This window comes from Echeneis naucrates, chromosome 22, assembly GCF_900963305.1.
Source record: "Echeneis naucrates chromosome 22, fEcheNa1.1, whole genome shotgun sequence".
Lineage (NCBI taxonomy): Eukaryota > Metazoa > Chordata > Actinopteri > Carangiformes > Echeneidae > Echeneis > Echeneis naucrates.
The window spans coordinates 21,508,841-21,531,352 of record NC_042532.1 but is presented as its reverse complement, the minus strand read 5'-3'; the positions used below and the strand labels follow the sequence as shown (position 1 = coordinate 21,531,352).

Genomic DNA, 22,512 nt, shown 5'->3' with positions numbered 1-22,512 from the left:
CACACACATCCAGCCATTCTCATCCTCCATCTTTGATAGTGACATCTAGTCATTTCTGTACATCGGACGCTCCTATTGGCTCCGGTGGGTGATGTCACAGCCAGTCAGATTGTTGTGTTATATAATAATTGTATTTTTGTGGGGACCCCTAAGAACTCGCTCAAGGGCCTCTGGGAGTCCTCTGGACCTTCAGACCAGTCAACCCCAATAAGAGAGAAAATCACTCACAGTCCTCCTGGATGCTGCTGCTGCTGTCTGATGCCTGCAACCTTCTTGCCCTCTTCTTCATGTTGGTGTGCTGAGTCCTGCAGGGACACATCATCAGGGGGTCAAAGCTCAAATCTACTCAGTGTTTATTCATCAGCTTCATAGACTGCTGAGACACATAGTTGGGTCCCTCAAATCAGGACATATTCAAGTCTGATACCTGGACTTTCAGCTGCGGACTTTTTGCACAGTAAAAAGATGACACCTGAAGACACAAGTTCAAACCCACTTTATTTTAGATTCCAAATGAGACTCAGAAATTTCCAAATGCTAGCCTGAACGGTTGCAATGCCGCAGTTAAGTGCATCAGAAAAGGAGCATCAAAAAAATCTGAGTATCATGGAAATGTTTTATTTCCCCAATTTAATGTAAAAATAAGTTTGGATGGTTAAAAATCCTTATCTCAGAATATTGGACTATTTTATTCAAATGTAGATTCCTATCTTTGTCAAACAGCGGGGTCATTACTGTAGAGTTTGGTTATATGATCTCTGGGTGAAGTTCAGGACACAGAGGCTGCTGACTGACAGAAGACAGTCGTGGACACCATCCACATGGAGCCGAAGACATTAAAGTGCATGGCTGAAAGGTTAAGGGACAGAACACCCTAACAGTGAAAAGTAAAGTGCAGACTTCCTAAACTTCCTGTTGTCTCTTTCTTTTCTGTCCAGCAGTTTTGACCTTCTCTTATTTCTCCATGTGAGATATATTCAGGCTGGAGGTGTGTGGCCTTTTTTTAAGCATCATTGTGCATCATGTTCAGCTCAGCTCTGATATCCGATATCTTCCTCACAAATCATCTGAGTCGTCACAAGTTCAGGAAGCTGTGAGACATCACAGGAAGATGACTCCACAAGCTCATTTTACATACAAGTTTCTCCAAACTTTTATTTAGTTAATGGCCATGATTGCATTTTGTATTCACAAAAAACAAACAAACAAAAAAAAAAAAAAACATAAAATGATGACGTGACTTCTGTCAGGACTGATATCCAACAAACATGTTCCTTCATGTTTTCCAGATCAGAAGTTAGGTCTGAGGCCTGAGGTTCTCCAGGTTCCTCCCAGTCCACAGACCTGCAGAGTGTGTGTCCGTCAGACAGCTGATTCAGGCCTGTGACCCTGAACAGATGGATGACCTTCATTTATTAAAATAAGGACAGAAAACTGACACTGCAGCTCCTGTTCTTTGGACCTCACCGTCACCAATATTACCATTTTTCTGTTGTAAAGCAAATCTGGTATTAAAACTATACTAATAAAGCTTATAATAATAATAATAATATGCTACATGTTGCTGTCTTGATTGTGGTATTTCTTCTCATTTTGGGGGGGATAAACGTTTAAAGGGTGAATTCACAAAAAAAGCCTATTGTTATAAAAGCATTCATTATGAATCACAAAAATAGAGCTGCTGTTTGTTCAGAAAACGGAGGATTACTGAAATGGGCCTCACGAGCAGAACAGAAAAGCCAAAGAGATTTAAAAATGACTGAAGGGGAATAAAGAGAAAGTGAAGCGGAGCAAAGAGAAAATCCGTTAAAGAGAGTTTTAACGGACGGAAGCTGACGGCGGAGGAGAAGAGGGAAGGTGAACCTACTTCACACTCACGGCTGACCGCTGCTAGTTTGGGGCCATTTTTGCGGGTTTTTGTTGATTTGTTCCGTTTGTTTGTGTTTATTTTTGAAGAACGCCGTCGAGTTTTTTAAATTTCCCTCTTTCAAAACAAAAGAGCTTCATTTCCGCTTCCGGTGCTTCTTCTTCGACGGGCTTTGTACTTCTGCGCAGCCTCAGTTGGTCAATTTATCGCCCCCTAATGGTCAGAAACCAAAACTACAACAACGACCAATTAAAATATAAAACGATTAACAGGTAAATGCACTTTGACCTCTGACCCGAGTGACGCATCATATCTACCCTTTCAGTTTAAAATTTATTGCACATCAATTTTCTGTAGTGAAATAAATTAACTGTCAATATAATTACATACAAATATAATTAACAGAAGCATCATACATTTATATATATAATAGAAGTAAAAGTAGAAGAAGAACCCAGATGACATAAAAAGAATGAACTGACTTCAGCTGCAGTTTATTATTAACACTTTAGTTTTACAAAAAACAAAAGATTTAAGAAGCTGCTTGTAAAAGATTTGGTTTTCAAAGCAAACAAATGTCCATCTGTGTAAGAATTCTGCAATGAGTTGTGAGTCTGGATGGTTGGGTGGGTGGAACAGCTTCTTCTAACAGACACTTATTATTCGCTTCCTAACCGGGACAACACCTGCCTTCATGCTGACGCCACCCGGCTCCACCTGCTGACCTCCAGCTCCGTCACATAATATGCAGTATAAGTTCCTTTATAGTACTGACAAAGTTGAAAAGTGGAGTACATATCCTCAGTTACATTCCCCTGATTAGTATTTAGCACTAACAGGGTTCCCTTGTATCGAAAACACAAGGCGAAGATTAGGGTGAGGATTACGTCATCATCACTGACCAGATGTATGACGCTCCTGATCTCATTAAGTATATAAAGAACACAAATTTTCTTCTGATGAAGGCATCATGTCTCCAGTGTCTTTCTGTCCATAACTTCCTTTGCCGTCGCTCCTCGTCCTGGTTTAAGGGCAAAAAGCTTAAAGGTGCAATTCGCCATTTTTCTCCACCTCAGCAGCAGAAATCAGCAGAGGCATAGAATTGCACAGGCATCATGTAAAAGCAGGAAAAGTCCTGAGCAGCTGGCGGTCACCTGAACTCATCGTTCATCAGGAGCAGAGCGGCAGCTCGTTGTCTCAGGCCTGGATGCCAGTCGGAGCAATGAGGGGATCAAAACAAACCATTCAACTCCTCCGGAGTCCAGAACAGAACTCCAACCTTCCTGAAGGTTGGAGAGTCGTGGGGAGTCCTGCTGTCCTGTCCTGCACTTCAGGGAGACAAACACCAGGCAGCGGCGTTTCCTCGTCGTCAGCCCAAGCTTGTGCTCTGCTGGCTGCCGGACGCTAAAACACAGCAGACACACAACAGAAGAAAACCTTCAGAATGTTGTCTGGTGACATCACCAACAACACACACTTTAGAGTTTGGTTTAGAACCAAATGTGGATTAATCTGCTGCTGAAAATAGTCCCTAACTGTTAACACACCGGGCTTCTGTAGGGTCATTACTTACAGACCGGATCATCGTTAATAATAATTATTGTATGAGTGTGTGTCTACCTGTCAGGTCCCTGAAGCGTCTCTTGGCCTCGGCTCTCTCCTCACAGTCAAAATACCACACAGTGATGGCATACCTGGAACATGAGACACCACACACTGAAGGTCACTGACGCTCTGGGTTTTCTTTTCTAAGTCAGTTGTCGGTAACGTGCAGATCAGTGATCCGGTGTAACCAAACCCTGACCCGTCTCAGTTTGTTTGCTGACTCATGGAAAATGCTGCGTATGTGTGTTTGATCACAACAGTCAGTGTGTCGGGAAAACCAGACTGTCAACACAAAAAGGGAAAGAGTTCCTATTTCCTGTCTCTTGTCTCAGCGAGTTAGGATGAGTGACTGACTGATAATCAATGGGTTAATGGAATGATTGATGGATTGATTGGTTGGTTGGTTGGTTACCTGGTGGCGTAGGAGGGCTGCACCTCATGTGGGTTCCTGCGATCGGACCAAAAGAAGAGCAGCCGGTCAAAAAGCGGTTTGATGTCGGCCACGCAGGATTTACCTTCAGGAAAGATCCTGAGGATTCCACCGTGTTCCTGACACACAACAACAACAAAAACATCAACAACAACAGCACAAGAAACTTCTTTTTGTGGGTCAACAGCACTAACCACTATGCCGCTGCACTGATTCATATTATTATTAATTCATATAACAGAAATCCCCAAATCCTTCAGCATCATGACCTCACAGTTGTCAGCTACTTCCTGTGTTTAATTCTCAAAGTTCTGCCCTTCCTCTGACATCATCAGAGTGAGTCATCCTTTTTATGTCGATATTATAATCAAAGAACATAGAGCCAGCATTTCCTGTCAGACAGGAAGTTTCAGAATGGACGGGTCCCTAAATGCACCTTGGCGTTCCAGTTCTTGTTGAGGTAGTAGATGCAGGTGATGAGCCGTCCATCACGGTTGGGGTTGTCCACATGCTTGACGTAGCCGGCTCCGTTTCCTGGGTAACACGCCACCATGGCCTAAAGACACAGAAGTGAGACGCTTCATCATACCTCTGTGTTTCGGGGGTCAAAGGACAAGTGATCTAGTACGCCAAATGTGCTAAATGCTAAATGTGACAGAATTGAACCCAAACAACTTTAAGGTTAAAATGAAGTTATTGCATTTTATACTCAAAAAGTTAAAGGTCAATTTCTCTGTGACATCATAACGTTCTCTCCAGACAGACAGCAGACTGTGAGCTGTTTCAGCTGAAGGACAGAAACAAACAACTAGTGTGACAGGAACAGAAACACAGGAGGTAAAAAAATGAAGATTAATAAGAAATAAAAGCAGCAGAGAGTTCTTTCTGTCCATCTGAGAGCAGTTACTGAAAATCAAGACAGACGTGGTGACAGAAACTTCCTGTGTGTGTGGTTTGTTGCTCATATTTCTTGTGAACATCAGGGGTGTGTGTTGTAGTTGTGTGGCTACGGCTTCAGCAGCACGTAAACAAACTGTGCACTTGTTCATGTTTGCATGCCTGTTTATGTGTGTGTGTGTGTGTGTGTGTGTGTGTGTGTACATGCAGCTGGACTGAAGACAAATTGTGTCACCTGTCGTTGTTTGGATGTTAGAATGTGATGTTGGAAGAGACTTTAACACAAAATGTCCACTTTGTTGTGAATATTTCTGCCATTTTCTTTCCTCCTCAGCTGTTCAGCGACTCTGCAGGAACAGCCCTTTAAATATCTGTCATCCAGATGGTCACTAAACCTGGAAGAGTTGTTTCCATATTTGGATGTGAAATGTCAGTACGGACCCTGAAGCCTTGGTTTGGTGGGGGAGGGTTCCCAGCACTGTGACCTTTCGACCCATCGGAAACCCAACAAACCATTGAGACATCAGACCGTGTCAGAGTCAACAAAAACTCAAACAAAGAGCCGCCGCCACCAGCTGACCCCCCCACCCCGAGGTCACAGCTGGGTCATCTGCTGGTTCAGGTTAGAGCCACAGGTGATGAACACACAGTTTACTGATGCCAATTAAGTGAGAGTCGAAACTCAAATAACTGCTGATTAAAGTCTCTTTTTTGTAGCTCCACAACACAAGTGTCAATTGGGAGTGAAAAATTTAAAAAGGAGAAAAATGAAATAGAAATCTAAAAAACGGCCCAAAATGTTGAATGAAAGGAGAACTAAATTATGAATTATTCAAATCAGTGTTAAACTTTCAGGACTTTATTTTGTTGAGACAGATAAATAAGAAAAAGGATGAAAGTGTTTGTTGTCTTCGTGCGGACTCATCAGATCGTACGTCACTCCCTCTGCATGCTCTCGTTGTGACGTACATGAAGTTAATGATGTCAGCAGCTTCGCCTGCAGCCGTCAACAACAATAACACACTTTTATTGTTAAAAGATCAGCGTCACACACACAGGTCACAGTGTAGACGAACCTCGCCTTAATGCCAAATCATCAACAACACACACCTGTACTCATCTCACTGACGTCAGCCTGCAACACCTGATGTCTGCGTTGTCACACAAAGCATAGACACCCCCCCCACAACCACCACAGGGGCCTAACGTGAAGGAAGGGGGGGGTTGAGCCCCATCAGTGTGATGGTCGGACCCAAGGAATCACACCACCGGGACACTTAGACACTGACACACACTCCAAAAAGGCTGCTGGGCGAACAGGAAATGATACTGTTGAAAAGAAAACGCCTCTGAGAGCTGTTTGGAGTTCAACTTTATCTTATCTCTGTATTAGGCCGGTGGGGGGGGCAGGTTTCCAGCCAGCTGACAGCTTAATGACAAAGCTACGTGAGGAGCGTGAGGCTGAATCCACCAGAACCAAACTGAGGACTCAGGACCCCAAACGGTCCCACAATGAGTACAAAAAGGTCACAGCATTAATAATAAGAGATATACAGAAATGATTTCTTCTCCAAAGAAAAGCTCCTCTCATGTGTCTGGGTGGTTTCTGTCTTTATCTGATCAGCAGTTCTGCTCTTTATTCTGCAAACACAATAAACTCACACCAACTTCTCCCGTAAAATCTGTGTGTGTTTAAACAAAATTTTATTGGAACTCACTGTGTATCTAAATGACCAATGAGGTTTCACTGATGTCTGTAAACATCAGTTTGGTTTTCTGAGATTCTTTGTGTTTCGAATCAGGAAAAAAAAAAAGAAGATATTTGTTATGAAAGAAGATTTTCAAAAAATCTGAAGACAAAACAAGTTTTAATGAAGTGAAACAAGTTTAGCAGAAAATCGTTGGTGTTTATTTAATTGCACCATGAAGATACCTGTGTGTGTGTCTGTGTGTGTTTGTGCGTCTGATCCTATTGTAACTGGATGAACTGTTTCCTCAAGAAGTCCAATCTGATAACAGACGGCCTTGTGTGATAAGAACTCAGTCCACCCTGCTGCACGTGTGGACGGGAGTGTGTGTGAACGTGTGTGTACACATGTATGAGCAAATGCGAGGACGTGAGTGACACTGAGGAGGGGCGAGCTGAGTGCGTACGTGAGAATGTATTCATGCCTCTAACAATTGTGTGTCTGTGTCTGTGTGTGTGTGTAGAATAGGGCCCCCTCACTGTAACTAACTACACAAGCACACTGAACCACATAACCACTGAAAGCCAGAGTCGCACAAAACCAATGAACAAAAAAGAGCTTTGGATGAAAACAAACACACAACATGTATTGTTGTTTTTGTATCTTTTGTATTTGTGTTGTGTTGGCCTGTCTGGGCCACCGTAGTTAGTCATAACTGAATTGTTGTGTCCTGCACCTGAACCTGCGTCTGGTGACTCATCACCACACAACAGCAGCACAACCCTCCCACAGGACCTAAGTCCTGGACTGACACCGAGATCAAGAAGGACAAACAGTCACACAACACATCAGCTCTGACAGCCCTCAGCAGAACACAACAAACACACAGAACGCACAACAGTGATTCAGCAAAACTGAGTATAAGTCCCTCGAAGGTGTTCTTCATTAAACTTTAAATTTAAAGTTAATTAAATTACAAAGAATCTGTCCTATTTAAAGGACTCCTGGATTTTCTTTCCCATGAAAAATGAAAATTGAATAATAATTTTTGAATTGAATAATAAAACGGGGACTTCAGCTGGAGAAGTTTCATGTGATGTGAACTTTCTGTTTTATTATCATCTATCAGAGCAGCAGGTCTGATTATTTATTCAGGACAGAGTAAACTCGTTTTTCGGGTTTATGAACTAAATCTGCCGGTCCTACCTTAGACCTCTCCCGGATCGTCTTGTTTCCGAGCCGGCGGGCACACACGGACACGATCCGGTCTATGAGGCCGAGCAGGACGCTGATGGCCTCGGCTCCCCGCTCCGAACCGCCCGCCCAGGTGATCTTATCCCCCCGGATCCTGCTGCGGTGGATGCCGGGAACGGAGCCGGCCAGCCGGCCGTCCTGCAGCGCTCCGGCCCGGTGCATCTCCTTCACCTGCTCCAGCACCGCGTCCCCGGCCGGCTGGCCCAGCAGGCCGTCCACGTAGCAGAAGCCCCGGGACAGCAGGGCCGGCACGACCCGGTCCAGAGCCAAGCGCTCCAGGTCCGCGTCCGAAACGGGCTCGATGAAAGGCATCCGAGCGGGAACCGTAATCTTTGGGCCAAGTGAGCCTGGACCGGGTCTGTGAACCTGGTCTGTGGATCTGGTCTCCGGACCGGGACTGTGAACCGGGTCTGTGGATCTGGTCTGTGGACCGGGTCTGTGAACCTGGTCTGTGGATCTGGTCTCCGGACCGGGACTGTGAACCGGGTCTGTGGATCTGGTCTGTGGACCGGGTCTGTGAACCTGGTCTGTGGATCTGGTCTCCGGACCGGGACTGTGGACCGGGTCTGTGGATCTGGTCAGTGGACCGGGTCTGTGAACCTGGTCTGTGGATCTGGTCTCCGGACCGGGTCTGTGGACCGGGTCTGTTGATCTGGTCTGTGGACCGGGTCTGTGAACCTGGTCTGTGGATCTGGTCTCCGGACCGGGACTGTGGACCGGGTCTGTGGATCTGGTCTCCGGACCGGGTCTGTGAACCGGGTCTGTGGATCTGGTCTCTGGACCTGGTCTGTGGATCTGGTCTGTGGACCTGGTCTGTGGATCTGGTCTCCGGACCGGGTCTGTGAACCGGGTCTGTGGATCTGGTCTGTGGATCTGGTCTGTGGACCTGGTCTGTGGATCTGGTCTCCGGACCGGGTCTGTGAACCGGGTCTGTGGATCTGGTCTCTGGATCTGGTCTGTGGACCTGGTCTGTGGATCTGGTCTCTGGATCTGGTCTGTGGACCTGGTCTGTGGATCTGGTCTCCGGACCGGGTCTGTGAACCGGGTCTGTGGATCTGGTCTCTGGATCTGGTCTCTGGATCTGGTCTGTGGACCTGGTCTGTGGATCTGGTCTCTGGATCTGGTCTCCGGACCGGCTCTGTGGAGGGCTGAGAGGCTCACGGACCTACTGACAGCTGGACTCGGTTCGCAGTTCTAGTCCAAGTTCATGTCAGGAACTCCGTCAAATACGCGAGCACTACGTAACTTCCGGTAATGTGTTTCAACATAAGAGCCCCACGCTGCTTTTTTAAAATGTCATTTCTTTGATGCAGAAATGGTTTCATCCGGATGTTTGTCCCGCCTCATCTGGGTGTGCTGTCAAACAGACAGTTGTTGAGCTTTTGGTTGGAAAAACGTGTTCATCATGTTGAGTCAACAATTCACAGACATGAAACATATTTTAGAAAAACAAACCGCTGGCCCTTCGCCCGGCTCTTAATCTGAAGTTTCCCTGTCAAACATCCGGTCCGACAATGACAAGCGTGAGACGTGCTGGATGTGATGGGCGGGGCTCACGCCACGTGATGACCTGTTGCCATGGTTACTCACAGCCATGACGGCGGCATATTGAGCCGCTCTCTGGATGAATGAACGGCGTCGTGCCCGCGCACTGGGCGTTCCCGCCGCCATTGAGGACTGAGCGGGCCGCATGTAGGCCTCGCGCTCCTTCAGCCCGGAAGTCAACAGTGAACGTGCAGCTGACCACGTGCGGAAGAAACACAACACAACAGCAGCAACACGCTGCGTCAGCTCCTGTCTTCTAGTTTTTATTTACAGGAATATAAAATCATATTATTTATTAGGATTTTTTTCAAAAATAATTCAGACAATCTCACGTACAAAAATAATAAATAGAAAATCAATTCATCCATGAATGAAGTTTTAGCCATCTGCATGGATTTTTTTTATATTTTCTAAATGTCATAATGAGTTTATAATCGCTGTGTCGGGACTTATGAGGATCTGGATCAGCCCAGCCTGTGTGGGAGGACGCCCATGCTGTCCCTAATCATAAAACCCTTAATAAGAGGTTGGCGGCAGCGTCGTGCCCATCACCACCGCTGCACTTTTGGAGGAGGCCGCACACTGCAGCCCACTTCCTGCCGCCAGAAGAAACGGTGATGGCGGGAAAGAAGTTCTGCCCCCGATCAATCAGTGTAGGCCCTGAATTCAGAGGAAAGTTCAAAGGTCAGGATGGTCAGCTCATCACCGTCACGTTCTGCCTCTGGTGAGAGACTGATGGACCGTCAGAAACAGGAAGTTTTACTGTCTGTCCTGCAGCATCGGTTGAGACCTTCTGTTACGATTCAGGCCTTAAAACGTTTCCTCACTTTTTAACTGTGACAGTCTCCACTTGATTTTCTTTTTTAACAAGCCTGATGACCAAATTGTCACTTTGTTCTGCCTTTTTTGCTTCCTGCCTCTCTCAGTTGAGGCTTTATAGAAATGCTCGTTCTTATTAGTTGGCAGGAAAAGTTCCCCGTCTTCTTCTTTGTGTATTCACTGAATCGCTCATGTGTGTTGCTGGTGTGTGGATGTGACTGCAGGTTCAAATACACCAACAAACCTGTGAAGATAAAAGTTCAGTGTTCATTTTGGACAACCGCAGTTCCATTCTTCGTTTTCACATGATGAGAAAACTCATCATGTCCCAAAAGGAACCTTGGGAACTTTTCTTCTTCTGCTCTGTAGATGAGATGCTGATTATCAGCCATCAGAAGCTTCAGGCGCTGAGCTGACATCAGCTGGGCTCTTAAGTAAACCTCAGGAATAGTTCCTCAGATTACAACACGTACACACTCTGCCAAGGAGCCGCTCTCTGGCATCAGATCAGACAGGAAACGGAGGTCTGGTTATTGGTTAACTTCGACGATGGAGCTTTTCTCACGTAGGCACAGCGAGCTGCTGACTGGAGTTTGATCCCGTTTATCTGTCAGAGCGGCTCTGGTCCATTTAGATTTCCCTGTTTGGCACGTTAGTCTGCTTTTCTTTGTGCTGGAACTGTTTCCTGCTTCTCTTTCTTTTGCCTAATTTAGAATTTCATTTGTTCTTGATTCCTTTAACCCTTTTAGAGGCACATGAAGATTTTGTTTCTCTGATTTCATCCCTTTTCTTTTTAAAAACTCTCCTCATCTTCAGACTCATCTGATTCTGTCTGATCAGTTCAGACGCAGAAAACAAGAACTAAAACACACTGAATGTTTCCTTCTTTTCCTGAAGCAGAATAACCAAAGAAAAGCAGAATACAGAAAGTTATTATTCATTATTATTTGAACAAATTTAAAGTATAACACATTTTATCCAGTCTCATTTTGTTTTCTTTGGGGAACGAACTTTCTGCAACAAAACTGTTTACTGTCTCTGGTATTTAAAAAGATTCAAAATCAAAGAAACTAAATGTATTTGTTATTTTGTCACTTAAAAAAACAAACCATCAAATGTTTGTTTTCAGAGGTGAGATAGAAACGATGGAAACACCCCCATCTCCTGTCGCAGAACAGCAAATACATGAAAAATAAAAAGCAAAGTCAAGCTCATTAACAAGGAGCCTGAAAAAAAAAAGAATTCAGTCAGTCTACATTGGTAATTAGAAGAAACACACAAATGAATTTTACTTTCATTGGAACAGAAAATCTGTCAGTTATTGCACCCCAGGAAAAAAAATTGTTTTTCAAGTTGTTTCTCGTGAAAGGTCCAAAAAAGATCCACTTCCAGCTTTTCTTTAACTCACAGTGAACTGCTCAACTTTGTGATGAAAACTACCTACAGCCCATAAACAGACAGTTTAAAATAAAAATGTAACTGTAGACAAGCTGGAGTTTAGTGAAATATCCCTTTAATGATTCTAGAACAGCATTTAGCATCAGTAGCTCACAAAACCAAATATTTTATTCTATATGGCAATATGTCCGACTACAAAACTTTACAAATATGTATACAAGATAATATACACAAGGTTAAGAAAAATGCACAATTTTCCAAGGGACACAGTAGTGGCAGATGAACACGCTGTAAAATGTGACAAATGGAGACAATTTATTTTCATTTTTCTATGAAAACAGTTAACAGTCAACATGAAAAAAGGAATTAAAAAGGACAATGTGCCGTCTTCAACCCTTCGACTAACAACAACAACCTGCCATGTTAACACAGCCTGAGAAGGAAAGGCATCTTGTTCTGGGATCTTTTCAAAATAAAATATCATAAAAACAAAAAGCTCAAACACAGGGACAGGTGTGGGTCTGAGTATCAATCAGAAATCTGCACAATTGATCAAAATTACAATATAATGCAGTGCAACATCCACATCAGATGAGCTGCCCTTTTTTATGAATAAAAAGATTAACTGTCTTGACGTGTTGTGGTGCTGCAGAGATGCATGGTTGCTGTTTTTTGTTGTCCAGCTCTCTCTTCTGTCAAACTATCAAAAGGCCTCCTCCAAAAAAAGTCTCCACTTATAAAAAATGCTGTTTGTTTGATACATGAACAACAAAAATGTTTGAATTGTAAAATTGATTATTTCAACAGAAATCCCAGAAAATCTGCCAACATGATGGACATGCTGCAGATGCAGCGCTGCTTCGACTGATGTTAAACAACTGTGTTATGTTGTGTCGTCATGTGTCTGTCCAAACTCATTTGCTCCCCGGGTATCAAGAGACGACATTAGTCTGAGCTCAAAGAATCTTATTCTCTGCAGGTTAAAAGAAAACTAGAAATAATAATGTTAGAATGATTCAGGTTGGTTTCATTTCATTTGTCTAAACGGTCCTAAATGTTTGGCCGCTTCTTAGAAAATCCTTTTCAGAATAATTTCACACATAGCAAAAACACTGCTCTACTGGGTCACATCTGTGTGTCATTTAGCAAGGCTGAAGTAAGTCATTACTCATTCAATGGCATAAAAAAAAAAAATCTAATTCATCTGTATATTGAAGCAGACTCTTAAACGTGCTGGAAAACAAAAGTGATAGTCAAAAATGGTTTCATCTGATCTTTATGAGCAGTTACTGCCCAAACAACAAGAACCTGTTTACAGACTTGACATCATCCAGCGTTCGCTCTGTCAGACAACGGTTTGATGTTGTCATGGAGAAAGAATTTAGCTGTCCAGACATCCAGGTACTTACATTTACAAAACTGTAAGGTGTGCTTGATCTGAGGAGATAAAATCAAAATGCATGAGACAAAGCCGAGCACGCTCTACGAAGGCCAGGCCTCCCGGCTCAACACTGTTCACAAAAAAAACCTTTTCAGACATGTGAAGAAGAAACATCGTCCAACTTGGCCTCCAGCTCGCCGTTCAGAGCATTGTGACCTTTAATATTGAATTAACCTCCTCTGGGAAAGGAGGAGAGATGTTCAGCTGCAACGTGGTTGAAATGATCCCACACCTCAAGCCCCAGAGAGATGGTCAGGCAGATGGACGGACAGGAAGCCAGAGACAAGATGGGACCAGTGGGGCGGACGACCCGAGCCATCGTGTCACTGGACAACCTCGAAGTAGTGCAGGATAGCCATGATGTGCTGAGGCATGAACACATAGCCGGTGTAAATGGCCATGGCAGCCACAGAGATCAGCAGGGAGTCTGAAGAAGAGGCGTTAAGGGACTCTTTCAAATGGAAATGTGATCCCCGAGCAGCTGCCGCACAAGAACACAAACACTCCCACACACCTGCACACTGTGGTGCCACAGAGAAAAGTACAACAATAACACATCAACAGTTATCAACACACAGTCTTTCCTCCTGGATGAATGACGTCGCCTCAGAGCTAAATTTTGAGTTATTTATCCAGAAGAAGAAAATTAGGAGCACATGATGTAACATCCATTAACCTGATCAGCTGATCTGGTAGCTTTGCCTGAGGGTGCCTATTCCAGTAAACATTACACGTTTACTCAGGGATCTGTTAAAAACATTTATAATTACAGAGGACTACTTTTTACTTCTTCCGCAGAACAAACCAACTTCAACCTCACAGATTCATGAGACATCATTTCAGAACAAATGTGTGTCCTTTTCTAATGACAGCAGGCTTCTTTAAAACTATATTATTTTCCAATTTTAAGACACACACACACACAAAAGGTGTTGGTCCGTCTGCCTTCACCTTCAGTGATCTGCCATCAGAACAGCTGTCTGTTCATTCTCCTCAAAGCTCTAAGACATTAGAGAACTCTTTCCGTCGGAGTGTCAGGGCGTGTTTCTGCTCGGCGGTCAGCTAGCTGCTAAAGCTCCGAGGCTAAATTAGCATGTTAGCCGGCGGAGGCCGTGAAGGATACTGAAGACGGTCCGCTCCCAGGGCTCCAGCATGTAGAGCGCCGTCACCAGCAGGTACTGGTAGTAGAACCAGGACAGCTGCTTCCAGCAGTCCCCCAGCGCCATGATGTCCACTGCTCAGACAGAACTCCTCCGTGTGGGTCCGAGCTCCGTTCTTCCGCTCCGCAGCGTCATTTCCGGTACCCTTCTGACGCCTGATCACGAGACGCTGATTTCCAGCCAACCACAACTGCGCATTGCCGCGCCCGGCTGTGACGCAACGCACAGGGGAGTGCCGACTTCCTGATTTCAAAATAAAATAAAACGTGATCATCAGCGACAGTAACGCGAAGAACACCAGTGACCGGAAATGACGCAACGCGCTCACCTCAGTGACGTAGCAGTCCTCCACGGTCTGCGCTGAATGATGCTTCAGGATAAACAAACATATTTTTAATAGTATAAACGGCTCCGCAAATGGAGAGTTTTCTGCTGTTTGAGTCCGAGTGGTTATCGCTGATGTCGCGGTTCGATTCCCGGAGACGGCGTCTGATTCGGTCTGATTCGGCATCCTAGACCGAACCAGACCGAACCAGACCGGGCTACAGCAGGGGAAAGCTGGTCGATGGTAGATGGATGGATTACAACACGCTGACTGTCCAGAGCCCCCCAGCTCGTTACAGCTCCAGAACAGAAATAAGTGAATGGATCTCAGCTTCTACGTAACATGATCATTATAATTAATCACTGTTAGTTCATTTTATTCATTTTTGCAGAACCAAATGTTTGCTGATCATAAAATATCATTTGTTCTTAACATTTAATATAATTTATTTACCTTCAATAAAACAAACATACCAGAAACACAACTTCAGTGTTGTGAACTTTTATGGAAAACTATTGTGTGCAAAATAATATTGCATGTATTTTAATATCCTTTTTTTTTATATTCTAGTCCTTCTGTTTGAATAAATACGTAGACCAAGCTCAGCATGCAGTTCTGAATGGAGTTTATTTCTTAACTCCCACATGTGCAAATACCAAAAGTAAAAAAATAAAATAAAACTGGATCAGTATTAAAAAGATTTGTGTGTGTGATGTTTATATACTTCTTACTTCTCACATCTTTCCGATTGGCTTTGGGCCCCCCCCCCCCAAAAAAAAAAAAAAAAAATCCCATGTGTGTTTGGGGTCTTGTGTGAGCACAGTCACATTCTGGAAGCGGCCCATCTCCCTCCTCCTCCTGCTCCTTCTTGCTCCTGCTGCCTCAGCAGTGACTGGCCAGGATGTTGAAGAAGTGGTACACCTCGTCTTTGTCAAACACAGCCACCTCGGTGGAGCACTCGGAGCACTGCACTGGGTGGTAAATCTCGTCTGCATCCATTCCTGCTGGTGCAGGATCTGGACCCTCGTCTGTTGGCATTTCTGTTTTCTGGCCCCTCTTCCTCTTCCTGTTCCTCTGTTTCTTCTCCTGCTGTGTTTTGTAGCGTAACATCTCGTCTGTCTTTACTGTGCAGTTCATGACGAACATGGCTCTGTACTGCGTCCGGTACTTTTCATGCCTGTGTGGAAACAAGCACACTTGATGTACTGCTCAGCAGAAGAAGTCAATGAGGTCAGCTGAGAGGAGCTAATGAATTATTACACTTGAAAAAAGATGAATTCACACAGCTTTTCTGATCGTCTTCACTTCATGTGTAAAGCTGCAGAAATAGAAAATAGATCCAATTGATTTGTGACTGTCTTCTTAACAGTCACATCTCTGTGCACATTTGTACTTTGGAGAAGGAAACGCCATTTAGACTACTTGAAAATTAGAAGCTTCTGCAAAACCCTGCTGTATTTAAAACAAAAAACCAAACCAAACCAAACCTCTGACAGTCCAGACAGAGCGTTGTCATGCAGGCAGGACAGTTGAGGATGGCGTCACTGTTGGGTAAACCCTGCGCCCGACGCGGCTGGGAATGAAGTGCCACCGCTGGTCTTCTTCTGTTGTTATACCTGAACAGGAAGAGGACAGACTGGTGAGTACACGGTGGGGACATCTGATGTTGACTTTTTTTGAGATGAACTGCCTTGTCTTACTGTCTCCTCCTGGCGTCTACCCAGGCCTGGTCTCTGTCGTCCTCATCTGGGTCATACAGCAGCTCGTCATTGGTCGGTATGATCCGCTGTCTCCGCCTCTGTCCTGTGGAGCTGCCTGCAGAGGATTTTGGAGTCAGTGTCTCGATTCATGAAACCCATATCTACCCAACCATGCGCCATGTTTACATGCTGCTCTTACTTGGCGTGTCCTCATCCTCTGAGTCAGAGTCAAAGTAGACTTTATCATACATCCGAGGATTTGAAAGTCCAGAGGCGCTGCTCCCACCTCCTCCTCCCTCACTGCCTCTTCCAGCACTTCTTTCAGCTGAAGGACAAACACACACAATTTCAAGGACATGTGACTCTGTGTCTGATGGGACATGAGTAGTTATAAGAGTGTACATTTGATTAATGGTATTTATGGTCCTAAACTGGCTCCAGCTGAACCTCATCACAAACATTCATTTAAACGTCTGAAGGTGACGCCGTATTTGGCTTCCTGTGAGTGACCTCTGAACAGCCAGTTGAGTGTTACCTGTCGTTGAAGGACCCCATGTCCCCTCCATGGTCCTGATGGTGGAGCTGAGCTCAGCCTCCATCTCCTTCTCAAACTCATCCCCACTGGATGACTCGCTCTCCCCCGTCAGATACTCGCGGATCAGTTTCTTCTTCTGGTCTGGTGTCCCGTTCAGCAGCACGTCCAGCTCGTCCTCTGAACTACAAAAATTAGAGAAATTAAAGGCAAACTTAACTCAACATATGTTCCACATTGAAGGCAGACGAATACTTTAAGGCTGTCTGAACAACCAGACCTTAGACCTGGACCTGGTCTAAAAATAAAAGGAGTGAAATGTTCCATAATGGAAAACTTGGAGCTTTAATGTGCTACTAGTTAAAATTATAAACGTATCCCGAAAACATAAACATAAACAGAGCTAACTGGTCCTGACACTTTAAATACAGCCCAGTTATTTTGGATTGTGGAAACATGTTTTAATGCCAAACTGAATTTTAAACACCTGACTGTTTGTGTCTTTAGCTGTACGTTGTGTTCATCATTATCAGTTTATTTTTTACGGTAATGTTAAAAAGAGGAGCTGAATCAGACACAGTTTCATATTATGGCCTGTTTGTTTACATTAGCATGCAGCTAACTAGCGGGCTAGCCTCACCGACCTGCTGCTGGCTCTCTCCTCGTCACTCGGCTCCTCGATCTCATACGGATCAAAATCTTCAGATTTGTTCAGTTTGTTCATTCTTTTCTGTTCGTCTGGATTCAGTTACGACAACGTGTGGTGCTCGCCAGCTTAGCCACAGCAGAGTTAGCAATGGCCGCTTCCGCCTCGTCTTCTTCTCTGTTACTTTGAACGAACGAAGTTGGAGGAGATTTACTCTGTTCCGCCACCTGCTGGTGACGACGGAGAACACAGCCGACGAACCGTTAATGTGCAAGTGCAGATGATCAAGATATGATCACAAACAAACAAACTAAATAACAAACAAACGCGTTGGTGTCCTCAGAATTTGGAAATTTGTCAGCGGTCATATTTTGAAATGACTTTTCTCATTTCTGATGAAACTTAACAGTTGGAAATCAGAAGGATCAGTTGAGGAGAACATTTGATCATTCTCACAGAAAATCACTTATTTTTGTCAGAAAACAAAGAAGTGTGAACTTCTGAATGTGAAATCTGCAGATTATACCACACACAGTTATGGGAGAAGATGAACTCCTTCATTCAACACTGACAGCTGTGATGGAGCCTGCTGCTGATACAGGAGACCACCTGTAGGTGACGCCAACAGATCAGGTTGTTGTGGCTGCAGCAGCTGCAGGAGGCTTTGTCCTGAAAAAAGAAGAGAAAATGATTTCATGTTGAAAACAAACAAGTTATCATTAGGAGTACAGATCAGCATGTTGACCTTTGACCTCTCTGTTCAAATCTGTAGCTCCCCTTTGTTCATCTTTGGGGGTTTGGGTTAAAGACTTCTGTCCATTGTGATCAGCAGCTGAGACAGGACTTTAAAATGGGGGAGTGATTTTCCCATAATGCCATTTGAGCTGCACCTGACCTCAGTGACTTCTGGACTCACCTGAAGGAGCCTTTGGAGTCTGAGCTGGGACACAGCTCACGTACATCAACCACAACCAACAGGAGGCGACTCCACTGGCTGTAATCAGAGGTCGGACTGCATTGAAGTCTATGGGAAAATGTCCCTCCTCCTCCTCAGTAAATGTTTTCCTGATGAGTTTCTGGTCTCAGTCTCCAGTTTACAGTCTTCAACACAACATGATGTTTGTTTTTTAAACAAAGCTCCATTTAGAGGGAGGGGAGGGGTTGGGGGCGGGGCTACTGTGTGACTGACATATTGAACCGTTCAATTAGGAGAGAGTACCAAGCAGCATCATGGCGGACCGACAGTTGGTCACATGAGTTTGTCCCGGTCCAGAAAACTTCGCCAGAAACAGATCACATGTTTTTCTCAACCAATTAAATGTATTTACAGGCGAATGTGTCGAGTGATTGTGTGTTTAAACCTTCGTGTTGAGCTTCCTGCTCTGTTCACTGTTTGTGTGTTTATGTCTTCCTTTGATTTTGTTTGCCTGTGTGTGTGCTGTTTGTTTTGTGTCTTTCTCCTTCAGCTTGTTCTTCAGCGTCTTTTTCTGTTGTGTGACTGTGTGTGAGAGTGTGTGTTTGTGTGCAGGGCTGCTGGGTGACATTTTCCATTCCAGGTGTGACATCTCACTCTCCTGACAGCCTCTTCTCCGACACACACTAAACAACTACTCTGATTTTACCTGCCTCCTACACACACACACAGACACACGCCTAACCGTCCACCTCTGTCTCAGCTCTCCCGCTCGACAAGCTAATTTAGCCAATTACACACAGGTGTGATGCTAATTTCCCGAGCTGGCAGCCAGCTCCTGGAGGAGGTAAAAATAACATAATTACACCCATCTGTTCCCCCACAGGCAGCAGGCTCTCCCACTGGGTGTCGGCTGCTCCACAGACACCACACAACGCACACAGGACGACAAAAACGCACAGTGTTGGGTTGGATAATGGTGGCGAAGACAATGGACAGTGTGTGTGTGTGTGTAGGAATCCGTGCTGTAGTCACAGTTGCTTTTTCTCTCCTTTGTTTGCTGCTTTCAATAGATTTTCAGTGATACACAGCAATTTCCTGCAAGAAAAGAAAAGCAGACTTTTGGTGCGCCGGGATAATTATGTGAGGCTGTTTTGGAAGGCTTGTGTTGTGTGTGTCACTGTTAGACTGTGTGTGTGTGTGTGTGTGTGTGAGGGGAGGGAGGAGGGTTTTTCACAGCTTTCAACACCGAACACAACATGGTCAGAGCAGACAGGCCTTCAGACGGAGAGGCAGCCATGTTTCCATCGCAGCTCTGCAGTCGAGTCGACAAACACAATCACAAATGTTCTGATTCTAACGAGTCCTCCTCCTGAAATCAAATCCAATCTGAAGGGAAACACATTTCCAGTCCGGTTCCCTGAACCTGGACCCAGCACATCATCCATCCATCATCCATCATCCATCATTCATCCATCATCCAGCTATCCATTATCCATCATTCATCCGTCCATCATCCATCCATCCATCATCCATCATCCATCATCCATCCATCCATCATCCATCATTCATCCGTCCATCATCCATCCATCCATCATCCATCATCCATCATCCATCCATCCATCATCCATCATTCATCTGTCCATCATCCATCCATCATCCATCCATCATCCATCATCCATCCATCCATCATCCATCATCCATCATCCATCATTCATCCATTCATCATCCATCCATCATCCATCCCTATCGTCAGCTCCTCCTGAGGACAGGTGGGACCTGCAGTCCCTCTGAACAACCAGGACTGGGTCATTCAAAGGTCAGAGGTCAGCTGCTCAGAGCCCGATCACAGGAAACACAGCTGAAGATTAAAGCAAAGCCCGCTGATGGAGCTGATCTGACTCCGCCCACATCCCAGTTGGGTTCTTGTCTTAGACGCTCACTTGACCATTTTTCTGATAAAAGTGGAGCTGACGGTGATCCGGCGGGCCGCTCGGCCCACGTCTGGATCTAAATACACTTTGGGAGGATTTCATTAGTGAGGCTCATGTAGACGTGAAACGTGTCTCACAGGCTTTCCCACCCTGCCAAGAAAAATAAATTGGTCCTCGCACATAACCTTCTCATCTCCATTTGTGCTGTCATGTCGTCCCTGCTTCCTGCAGAGCGTGTGTGATGACTCCGTCCATACAGGTGCCGGGATTCTACATTCTCACATCCATGGATCTGTCAGCCGATCTGTCACACAGCAACACAGCACACTCTGACAGATCCAGGTCCGGAGTCACCTTGGAGAGTCTGCTTCCTGTCTGAGGAAGAGGACGCCATGTGTGAAGGAATGAAGCGGCAGCAATCCAAATCAAGTCGATGAATACATCTTCAAACATGAAATTAAACATGATCCCAGACATGAATGAGTGAATGTACAGTAACGCCCTTTGACCTCAGAGCCCAGAATAACGAAACACGTCCATAAGTCCCATTAAACATGTTTGTAACCATGGTGACTACCTGTGACAGATTTCTACATCATTTAATTTCCCCCCGAGAACCTGCTGCTCTCAGAGTGGGGGCTCCACCTGTGGGCCTGTTCTGCCAACACAGGAGATGACTTCATTATCTTCTGCCACCTCATGTCTGAGCCCCCCCCCCTCGTTGTCCGTCTCCATGTAAAAAGTGTGGGGACTTTATTATCCGTCCATGTTGGTGAGCTGTGACCCTGCAGAACCCACGGACACACACATTCACCATGAAGTCAAATTAATGACTCGGTCTCTTGTTATTTCCTCACACTTTCAATGTTCCTCCGACACTGGGGAATAAACCACACAACCTCTGTGTGTGTGTGTGTGTGTGTGTGTGTGTTATTTTCAACAGTTCGCAGCTGGATTATTTCCATACATTCCCTTCAGGTTCCTTCCTCCCTCTTTCCTTTCCTCTCTCTCCTCCTTCCTTCCCTCCTTCTGTATTTTCTCTCTCTCCTACTTTTTGCTTTTGGAGTTTAGTTTGTTTTTTTTTGTTATTGTCCATTTTCTTTATTTCCACTTATTGTTTCCCTCCATCTTCCTTTTTGTCTTCGCATTTGTTCATCCTCCTCCTTCATGTCTCTGATTAAACAGGCCTGGACCAGAACCAGGACCAGGATGGAAGAACAGCAGCAGTCCAGTGTTGGTGAAGAAGTTTCCCTGAGTAAAGAGGGAAACAGGCGGGGCTACTGTGTGACTGACAGGCTGTACCATCCAATCAGGAGCGAGTACAGAGCAGGTCAGCTCCTCCTTCTCCTCCAAATCTTATGATTTGTAAAAGCCAAGATGGCCAACGGTTATCTTACAAACTGGAGGCTTCACACTTTGGATTACATCTGTACAAGATGGAGGACGCTGTGGGCGGAGCTTTGTCTGTTTGAGTTTGAGTTTCTGCTTCAGATTTGGATAATTTTGTTCATTTGCTCACAAGTTTTTAAAAATGGCGGTGGCTGCTGCTCCGTTGGCCCACGTGTTCGACCAATCACTGAACACAAAGTTCCTCAAAGCCCCCCTCACCCTCTTATTCCCATTCGTCTATAGATTCAAGCTTTTGTCGTCTTGTTTTTCTCTCCGTTTCCTCCGAAGCAGCCAATCGCTCAGCCCAGATTAGCATGTGAGAGAGAAGCTATGAAAAAAAAACATAAAAAGAGAGAGAGGGAGGGAGAGAGAGGAAGAGCGAAACCAAAAAGAAAAGACAGAAAAAAGAAGGCGAAGGACGGAAACAAAAGTCCAGCTGTGAGATGAACGTTGGATGAACAGACGAAGAATGAAACGGATCTCAGCTCATCTATCGTGGAGAGAAACTTCCAGAGCGTGGCGGGTTATTACCATGTAAATCACTCACACACACACACACACACACACACACACTCAGCACAATGTTGCACCAGCACATGCTCCCCTGACTCCATTCGACTGGGAGCGTTTTTGAATGAAGTTGGCTCCTGCCTGGTATTTTGATGAAGTTGGTTATTTACTGGGTGATGAAATTAAGTTAATTGCTTATTGGTATTTTAATTAAGTTTCATTCTCTGTGGGTGTTTGAGTGATCTTTTGGAGTATTTATTGGTATTTTAATGAAGTATTATTTGGCTGCAGACTCAGTGGGAGAGCAGCTGAACAGGCATACACACAGCAGGTGGCCCCCAAACACACACACACACACACACACACACACACACACACACCATGACAAACTGTCATATGACCAAGCATCGATGAAACTATATATATGTGTCTATACACACAGGAAATTAATTTCTAGCT

At 44.8% G+C, this 22,512-nt stretch overlaps 3 protein-coding genes across 6 annotated transcripts; all 3 read right to left on the bottom strand.

The window, feature by feature from the left end:
* Positions 1 to 2,323: 2,323 nt before the first annotated feature.
* Positions 2,324 to 8,920, bottom strand: egln3 (egl-9 family hypoxia-inducible factor 3). 3 transcript variants are annotated; one of them, XM_029494034.1, is made up of 6 exons: positions 8,186 to 8,920; positions 7,694 to 8,107; positions 4,339 to 4,458; positions 3,885 to 4,021; positions 3,488 to 3,561; positions 2,324 to 3,271 (listed from the first exon to the last, which is right to left on the bottom strand). In XM_029494034.1, the coding sequence occupies exons 2-6, from the start codon at positions 8,051 to 8,053 to the stop codon at positions 3,237 to 3,239; spliced, it is 726 nt and encodes a 241-aa protein (XP_029349894.1). In that variant the 5' UTR covers positions 8,054 to 8,107; positions 8,186 to 8,920; the 3' UTR covers positions 2,324 to 3,236. The 3 variants fall into 3 exon arrangements, with proteins under 3 accessions (XP_029349894.1, XP_029349895.1, XP_029349893.1); XM_029494035.1 differs by having other exon boundaries at positions 8,264 to 8,920; XM_029494033.1 differs by having other exon boundaries at positions 7,694 to 8,920.
* Positions 8,921 to 11,351: 2,431 nt separating this feature from the next.
* Positions 11,352 to 14,238, bottom strand: sptssa (serine palmitoyltransferase, small subunit A). The gene is made up of 2 exons (XM_029493969.1): positions 14,068 to 14,238; positions 11,352 to 13,371 (listed from the first exon to the last, which is right to left on the bottom strand). Exons 1-2 carry the CDS (start codon positions 14,168 to 14,170, stop codon positions 13,268 to 13,270), a joined length of 207 nt encoding a protein of 68 aa, XP_029349829.1. The 5' UTR covers positions 14,171 to 14,238; the 3' UTR covers positions 11,352 to 13,267.
* Positions 14,239 to 15,037: 799 nt separating this feature from the next.
* eapp (e2f-associated phosphoprotein) lies at positions 15,038 to 17,469 on the bottom strand. 2 transcript variants are annotated; one of them, XM_029494149.1, is made up of 7 exons: positions 17,306 to 17,469; positions 16,665 to 16,846; positions 16,329 to 16,415; positions 16,130 to 16,232; positions 16,063 to 16,099; positions 15,917 to 16,002; positions 15,038 to 15,606 (listed from the first exon to the last, which is right to left on the bottom strand). In XM_029494149.1, exons 1-7 carry the CDS (start codon positions 17,383 to 17,385, stop codon positions 15,312 to 15,314), a joined length of 870 nt encoding a protein of 289 aa, XP_029350009.1. In that variant the 5' UTR covers positions 17,386 to 17,469; the 3' UTR covers positions 15,038 to 15,311. The 2 variants fall into 2 exon arrangements, with proteins under 2 accessions (XP_029350009.1, XP_029350008.1); XM_029494148.1 differs by lacking the exon at positions 16,063 to 16,099 and having other exon boundaries at positions 15,917 to 16,045; positions 16,130 to 16,244; positions 16,329 to 16,454.
* Between the last annotated feature and the right edge of the window lie 5,043 nt (positions 17,470 to 22,512).